At 35.7% G+C, this 9,358-nt stretch overlaps 1 protein-coding gene and 1 pseudogene across 1 annotated transcript in view; one reads left to right on the forward strand and one right to left on the reverse strand.

The window, feature by feature from the left end:
* Positions 1–9,357, reverse strand: part of USP24 (ubiquitin specific peptidase 24) — a gene marked incomplete at its 5' end in the record, with an annotated part of 122,963 nt that extends 113,606 nt beyond the window's left edge. Inside the window, one exon of the mRNA XM_025051992.1 lies at positions 9,337–9,357. Within this exon, the coding sequence (XP_024907760.1) occupies positions 9,337–9,357 (21 nt within the window). The remainder of the gene's footprint in view (positions 1–9,336) is intronic.
* Positions 2,018–2,136, forward strand: LOC112485858 (annotated as a pseudogene).
* Position 9,358: the final 1 nt, after the last annotated feature.

The raw sequence follows: 9,358 nt of genomic DNA on the forward strand, positions 1-9,358 counted from the left end.
AGCTATGGTGCAGGTTATTTTAGGCAAAATTAGCTTTAAGAGACTATTTTGATATACATGATTGTAGGAAACGTGTTCCAAAAACAGTAATGCAAACTAAATATTTTCCAAATCACTCTTTTATTTAATTTAGCACCTCCTATGTCAAGTGTTACCATGGACTTTATGGGAAATACAGAAGAGCAGACTCTGTCCTCGGAAGACTTAAAAGTCCATCCAGTGACAAATAAATAATCCCAATAAAGTTGGATAAATGCTAAGACATAAGCAAGGGTTTCTATTCAAAACTTTTAACTAGGAGGAGGGAAGAATGAATGGGAAGAAGTGTAATGGAAGGTATTAAACTCTAATAGAAAGCCATTAGCAAACCTAATAGTACATGTGGTATGTCAGCATTTAGAGTCCCGTGAGACTTGCTAGACTGAAATAAGGAGGATGTTCATTACCTATCTCTGCCAACCGCAAGCCTGTGTTAAATCTACTTTGTGGAGAAAGAATCAAGTGCAAAGGATCAAGATGATGTCACATAGTGCTATGGACCAACTCTCATGATCCAATATGGCGAGAGAAGGGGAATGAGGGATAAGGAGGATGTGCGGGTAGGAGAAAAAAGTATGTACATAGGCAAGGAGACGTAAAAGGACCTGGCATATTTTAAGGCTGATTTTTTTTAAAGGTATCCTCTAAGAGTTAATAATACTGTTTTATTTCTGTGCTCATTAAAATATATGAGACAAGTGTTATGTTTTTAGCATATTAACACCTTTCCAAGTTATAATTCAAAATATTTTCAAAACTACAAGTGTATAATACCTTCCAGTCGATATTTATAATAATTACTGTATTCGATAGAGAACAAAAAGTTAGTTCTAAGAAAGTAAAAGATATACACCTGAAACAGACAAATTAGGTGGTATACTGTTTCAAAAAATTGATATATTGACTGGTAAGCTTATTTTTAAGTACTCAATACCCTTGTGCAACTGTGGATAGACTCAGGCAAGAGTTCGCTAATCTTTGTCAGATTTACAAGGATGCTAAGTAGACAGACAGACAGCACTTTCACAAGTGACAGCACTTGCTCAACCTTCCCCTCCTCAAACCCCACCACCTTTTATAAACTTATTAATAACCACTGACATTTAAAAAATGCTGAATGGAAAAGCAAGATAAATACCTTTGAAGGGGAAAAAACGAATCAAATGTCAACTTTGCCCCCCTAACCCAAACTAATATCTAACACAGGAAATGGTGGTGATTAAAATGCAGTAAATTATGAAGAAGAATATATTAAAGATGATCTACAGTAAAAGACTTCCTCATGCCAAAGATAGTGTGGTATACAAAATACATCTTGTGAGGCAAAAGACTGCATTCCCTTCCTAACTTTGCTAATGATCTAACAGTCAAGGTCCTCATCCCTAAATTGACAAGATTTAATACCATAAGGTCCCCATGGTCCCTTCCAGCTCTGAAATAAATCTTTAATTTTAATCTTCAAATTCATGACTTTTAGTTTTGTTTAATGGAATGGGGAGAGGGAAAGTCAGGAAAGTACTCTTAGTTCTACAGATAATATTTCTGTTCAATAGAGTGTATCTTGCTAAGTACTCTTGATATTTCTCACCAATATTATAACCACTATGAATCCAAGGAAACCCTACGTTGATTGTGATCTTCGATCCTCCTTAAAAAATGCTTGGAATTCCTTTACCACAGTTAAATTTTCTATGCCAACCATAAAACCCTCAAAGTGATGAAAAGCAAACATGATTTGCTTGTTATTCTCTGCAGATGTCAGTATATCTGTACACATATCATAAACCAGTTGTTATTATGATACAATTTTTATGTGTATACATAAATTTTCAGTTTATATATTATATTATATGTAATACATATTATATGTATAGATATACATACCTTTGCCTGGAATAATTTCAACAGAGCACTGATTGCTCAATAGATACCTGACATTTTCTCAAAAATAAATGTGATATATAAACTAGTGAATGTAGTCTACGGCTATGCTACCCTGAACAAGCTCGATCCTGTCTGATCTCAGAAGCTAAGCAGGGTCGGACCTGGTTAGTACTTGGATGGGAGACCACCTAGGAAGACCAGGTGCTGTAGGTGTGAAAAATAAGGGATTGTAAACTGACAAGGTCCTTGCAATCTGTGAGGTCAACTAAGGGTTGCCTTGCCTAAAACAAACAAATAAACAAAACTAGTGAATGTAGGATGATCTGTTTCTACCATAACTCACTAAAACATTTCAAATGAAACAGACATGAGAAGTAAATCTTACAAAAAGAAAATTATTAGTTATTAACATTTTAAAAGTATTATTTTAGCAAATACAGTCCATTCCAACATAAAACTGACCACGAAAGCCAAAATACTAATAAAATAAGGATTCCTAATGTTACTAAACCCAAACAGGTTTCCATTTAGAGTCACTACAATTTCTACCAACATAAGTCTTTCTAAAATGAACAACATTCCTCTAGCTTTAAAATAGCTTTTTTGTATTATCAACAATCTTAAGAGATTTTTAGCCTAAAATAGACTAGTTCATAGAGCAATTTTTCTTTTCTAGGAAAAATGTAAACATTCATGATTTTAGAATTAAAAATATGACATTTGATTGAAATAATCACCACCATTCTTAAAGGAGATACCAGTTGAGAAAAGCATCAACCTACTAAATATCCAACAAGTTAATAAATACAATTCTGGGTATTCCATAGCACAAAAGAAATATATCTTGAAAAAAGAAAATCACTTGGTTTCATAGCAATGGATACCACATTAGATCAAATTACATCACAAAAAATTCTTGAGGCACTATTCAAATGCTTTTGATAGATCTAAGCTCTTCTGCATTTACCTCACAACTCTTTAAGGCCTCTATTTTCTAGATTACAACATAACAACTTATTAGAGCATAAGAAATCCACTAGCCTTGAACTGTAACAGAGAAGGTACTATGTGTGATTGTACTCCCAACACCTAGCTCAGTGCCTAGCACACAGTAAGTGCTCAATAAAAACCTATTAAGTGAATGGCTATTTTGATAAATGGGCTATTAGATGTTTTGTTGCTTTTTACTTTAATGTCTGTTTTAATCACTGGAATATGATTGTTATTATTAATATAAATCTAGAATTAAAAAAATTATTTTCCATTTAATACAAATACCAAAAATAGCTGTCTCATCCTCTCAAAAATGAGCAAATAGACATGAGAGAGTACATAAAAGTATATAAAAGACAGAAAGAGTCAAGTGAGTGGAATGCTTCTTGAAAACAACATATAAGATTGGGTCTGGAGCCTACCAACAGCCCAACCATCACGACAGTGCTATGGGTCACAGGAAACAGAGGTGATAAGGGAAGTCTGCACTGGCCAGGTGTGTACTTCTATTCCATCCCTTTGGCAAAGAAAAGCAAAACAAAATTATGCTCTAAAGACACCTGTTTTTAAAATAGTCATAGATCTTTGAGTTTTGAAAAGCTGGCAGGTAATCTAAAGGCCAATAAGAACCACACTGGAATCATATATAATGATAATTCTAAAAACAATTAACAAGACAAAAATGCCATGAGGTATTAGGTAAGGGCTGGGGGTAGCATGTACAAGGGAAGGGCAGACAAAGCAAATAAATACAAGTTCCGTTAAAGCTTAAACTGTGACTCAAATTTGAAAAATCCTGTTGAATCACAACTTCCCAGCTAATTTTCTTACAACTAGAAATAATTAGAAGCTATCTATTCTAAAGAAAATATTTCCAATATAAACACCTTAAACTCAAGTGAAAGGATATCAAATACTGTCAACCGAATTTCACAATACAAATAAATGGCTAAGTGACCACAGCAAGCAACTTCTGTGCCAAAACGATGAAGTTTTTCTTTAGAAGTGAGAAGGCTTTGGTGGGCACATGTTATTTATCTCTAAGAAAAAAACCCATCAAATCTTCAAGTCAGCCCAAGAAAAAGATTCCATAGACCTTTGCATTTCAATTTCTAGAAAGATTACTAGAATAAAATTTTGATTTGTGTTAGCTCTTTTCTTCAGAACACATAAAAATAAACCAAATCTACAGTTATTTGTTTCATTAACTAGCTTAAAGTTAATCTCTAAAACAAGATTTCACTTCCCTCACACCACACACACAAAATGTAAGACAGCAATGGTGGAAGCCAGGTTTCTGTGTTAGAGAAGTGAATTCATAAACATATCATAAAAAACAAAATAGTTATAAAATACTATCCAAAAACAACAGACATTATTAACGATAAATGTCACCTACTACTAATATGAGCTTAATAAAAAAATTTCATAAATCAACTGTGATTGAAAAATGTTTCAATACTGAATAATAAAAATTCCTATAATAATGAGAAATACAAACTAAAATACAAACTAAAACTCCCTACAAGGAGGTGAGAAAAAACATTTACTTTTGAAAATGAAGTATAATTTTCTTAGTAGTGCCTCTGCATTCTAATATCCTCAGAATGAAATGTCCCTCATATCTGAATTTTCCAACCTGAAGCTTACTTCTTTATGTACCTAACTTCTTCTCTTTTTTTTTTTTTCTTTTTTACTAAAACCTTGCTAAAATGTATTACACATTCCTGACCTTTCTTAGAGCATACTGGAAGCTTTTATTGAATGTGGCATCATTAAAAATAGTCATCCTCTCAGGGTCATGAAGCAGAGAAAGCTCTACCCGCACTGGCAAGCCTGCTTTCATTGTCTGCTTTTAAATTTTTCTTGACACCCTCCTTTACCACTGAGCTGCTTGATCCCAGTCACTTCTCACCAACTGTCAAATGTGCTTGCCTCTAACATCTTGTCACCTCATGTTTGGACTACTACAAAACCCTTCTAATCTGCTACTTCCAATTCGATAGGAAACCTAATATTAAACTTATTTGAACTATGGGGTTTTTTTTAAATAAATAAAAGGTATGAGCTTTAATGTAGTAAATGTATGGGGGTGTTTTGAAATGGTTTAATCTTCTCTAATTTACTTTCTATTTCTCTCTGGTGTTCCAAATAGAAAAAAAATCCTGGAAAACCATGAAAAATATTATTTAACTGAATTTTTCTAAATATGATAGTTCTTACTAAAAGTGAAAAATTTTCATCTTCACACTCAGATTCAAATGTTATATTTGAGCAGTAAGCACAAAAATAAGTAGTACATTGAGGTCTGCCATTTACGTTGTATTAGAGTTGAAATCCTTTCTTCATTGTTAAAACATTACATTTACTTTCCTAATATAATTGGTTTCATATTCTAAGCTAATAGCATTATTATGCTCTATAAAGTTGTCACTACCTGCTATGATTTCACTAGAACCACGCACTCACTGACACATAAAATGTACTTCCATCATGCCAAATTATATTCATTCTAACAGCATATGGCCAGCTAATTAGAAGGTAAGAATCCGTTAGATGAACTCAGGCCTACTTCCTAAAGGAGATACATATATACTAAATTGTAAAGAAATTTTTATTTTAAAAATTAGGCTACCCTAACTAACCTTTCGGACTCCATATTTTTATTTCATCTACTTTCAACTGATTTTTGGAATTGTTTTTTTACTGTAAAATCTTTAAATGGACTTATTTTTAATGTACCAAATCACGGTAAATCACAAACTACAGGTCATATATTAAAATCACTAATAATTAACTAAAATTTACTTGATATTCACTCCACACTCGAATGTACTAGGATTGTGTGTTTTAGGGGAAAAACAGTGGTAGTTTTAAAACATCTGGATAAGTTATTTAGAGTAGCTGTGAGATCTCATTCTCTTTAATATTAGACTAGACTGTGGAAAGGTTCTGAAGAAATGTTATTCAAAATCAAAACTGAATAGCTTCTCGATGTTCCTTCCAGACCCAGAGACTAAGAATTATATACACATCTACATCCAACAATACAAGTAACAACTAAACACAACTTTCTGCAAACCAATGCTTTTACTTAATTGGAGGATATTAAAGAGGTGGATCTGTGCAGTTTTATGTGTTCTGCTAGTTATCTGGGTCTTTTTTGTCTACATTCTCTTTGCTTCTACTGAACCAGAACTGCTTTTACTTTCCAAATTTTAATTTTTAAACCAAATTCTAATTGTAGTATGGGTCCATATTACTAAACTGATTTACCTAACTAGCTACATGACCTTGGGAAGACACTTCTTGTAAAATGAGAGGCCTTGTACTAAGATCCACTAGAATGTAACCTCCATGTTCTGTTTACCACTGTACTCCCAGGCCTGGTATATGGAAGGCATTAAATGTTTACTGAAAAAGAGGATCATTCCTGTCTCCAAACTACAAATATAAAATAAACTTAATCATTTTTCTTTTTTAACAATTAGATTCTAATCTGTATATTACCGAATATTTTTAAAAGGACACTGAAATTTCCTATGCATCAAATAAAGCTTTATATATTTTAATATAAAGTATTCGCTTTTTAGGAAAAACAAAAAACAAAAAAACAGGCAAATCATGCAAGAACTGACAAACTTCACCTGGTTTGTTACACTTCCCTTCTCTTCACCCCCTTTAATCCATTACTGTGTCCTGTCCCTTTTTCCTTTGAAAAGAAGGTAGCTTGTAGGGAGAAAGTGCAATAAACGTGGAGTGAGAAGGCCTGAGTTCTAGTGCCATCTCTTTTATTAACTGGCTCTATGGGGATAAGCCACTTCTCCTTTGGGGACCTGCAAAGACTGCATCTGTAAAACAAGGCAAGCTGAACTAATTATTAATTTCTGAAGTCTTCTGCTTTCAAAATCTATGATACTCCTTTTATTCTGCCCATTATTCAATTCCTAACACCTTGATTCAGTGCTTGCCACATCATTCCTAGACTCGTACAGTAGCCTCAAAATGTGTCTCTTTATTTTTCCTTCTTATTCTAAATGTGATTCAATCCTAAAATTACTAGTTAAGCAGAGTGAAAAACACATTGTCTTTGAAGTGTGAATGGATCAGGTTTAAATTCAGACTCTGCCACTAACTAACCATATGTATAAAATGGTGATGTTATTAACTATCTCACTGAGAATTAAACTGTATAAATTACCTAAAACAGTGCCTGACATGCTGTAGGTGCTCAACAATGATGAGCTCTTTTCTCTATTTCCCAAGATAAAAACCCTCAGTTTCCCACTATCTACAGCAAGGATGACCAACTTGCTGCACAGATGGCATGCAAGATTTATAAAACCATAGAGGCAAAATTGGATTAAACATTCTCATCAGGCTCTTGTGTGCCAGCAAAGTGTCTACCTGTATTCGTGAAAATATGCTTCTGGGTAAAGTAGCCTCAGTCACCAGCCCTTTGTGAACTCTCTCAAAATTAAATGCCAAATTGACAAGTCGAGAGGAAGTGAAAACTTGACACAACTCCTTAAAAAGATATAGATTCTCTGGATTTTACCTGAAAGCACACTCCTCAGCCTATCATGTGAAAAGAAGCCAATCCCAATTCTTTATACTTAAATGTACAGGCAATACAGCTAGTGTTAAGAGTACCATCAAGCATTATAATTTAATTTGATTTTTCAACTACAGGAAATTAAAAGGGTTGACCAAAAAAATAAAAAATAAAAATAAAATTTCTCCCCAAATGAGGATACACTGAGCTTTGCAGAGCTATACAAAAGCTTCAGAAAAAGCAATGGCTTTCTTCTTGATTTCAAAACTGGGTTAAAAGTGGAAGGAACAAGGAGAGGAGTGATGGGGGCTTGCAAAGAGTAATTCGTTTCTTAAAGTGACCTAAGTACAATTACTTAATTATATGGAACTTTTAAAAATCCCAAACTAGAAATAACAATCTTTACTTTGAAAACATTAGTCACTGAAACAGTTGAGTTACTGGGTAACAGAGGACAATCAATCAAGTATATAGAAGTCTAGAAACCAAAGAAATCTTGTGAAGAAACCTAATTTTGTGAAATGCAACCTTCTTTCTCAAGCTACTTCAGCCTGAGCAACTGTGAAAAAAGCATATACTTAGAAAGAATTCTTTTAGAAGTTTTAGCTTCTTTAAGAATACCCAAATTCCTCTTTTTGCTTAAGAACAAAACCACTAATTGAAGATCTGTGTTCTTCTGTGATCAGGCCAACCTGCTCTACTGGACCCTTTGAAATACACTAACCAATGAATAGGACCAAAATTCCTGCCATGAGCTGCCAAGCTGCTTTTGGTTCATTTTTTACACTGCAGTTAAAGTCCATTTTTCCCATGTTCTTTGCTCACATCCCAAACTAAACAATCCTAATTTTCTCCACCCAGAGTCAAGTTTTATCATCAAAGCCATTCACCTAGATGGCCCTTTCTCCTTAACGGCCTTCCCCACTCCCATTTATCTCCCTCCTGTCCTCTGCATACAAGTCCTTCCCCAGGCTAGTTTTCCCTCATTTTTGACCTTATCTATGACCAGTACTCCCCTTACCCAGATTTGGTCCTAGCTTCATCCTCCAATTCTAGTCCTCATCATTGCCTAGTCCCTCTTCAGCTCCAAGTCCTGCCTTGGCCTTTTACCTCTAATCTCTCTGTCCAATCCCCACGACTTTAATAATACCTGACCTTATTAACGCCTGCTCCCAACCCAGACCTTACTGCAGCTAAGCCCCCTCTCCTGCTTTATTTCAATTCCTGTCATTCTTGGCCCCTGCCCAGTCCCTCTTCATTTTAGACCCTCCCCAACCTCCTCTCTTTCTGGTCCTTGGCTAAAACTCAAACCCCATTCCTAACCCCTCTGACTTCCTCTGACCCTAGCAAAGGCCACTTTTCTGGCTGGCCCATCCCATTTTTTCTGACTCTGAACTTAGTACATCCCCACTCACTCACCGAAACTCGGTGCCACAAAATCTCAGACCCTAGCCTTATCTACTAGTACTCCATTTCTGAACCCCAATACGTGCGTCCTCCGCATTACACACTCCCAGCTACTGTCTGTCTTACCCCATCTCCGACGCTAGCCTTGGACGCTCCTGCTCATCCCGGACCCGGGTTTGCTCCATTGGTTTGCTTAACCCAAAGCCTACGAGACCCCCTCCCGACCCTGACGCGCAGCCCTGCCCAGCATCCCTAACTCCCAGGTAGCTCTTCCCTTATAGGTCCCTCTCCCCACTTGACCCCAGTGCGGTGACCTCTAACCGTAACAAGCTTGGTGCTCTGTTCTCTTTTTCTGTGCCTTCCCCCGCCCCATACTCCCTCCAAGCTCCAAGCTCAGTGGGGTGTGTCCCCTCCAGCCCACTGGCCTCTCCCGCCATGGTCAGGTTGCCCCTTCTCACCTCGGCGTCCACCACCTCGTGG

The sequence above is a fragment of the Pteropus alecto genome, unplaced genomic scaffold, assembly GCF_000325575.1.
Source record: "Pteropus alecto unplaced genomic scaffold, ASM32557v1 scaffold25, whole genome shotgun sequence".
Lineage (NCBI taxonomy): Eukaryota > Metazoa > Chordata > Mammalia > Chiroptera > Pteropodidae > Pteropus > Pteropus alecto.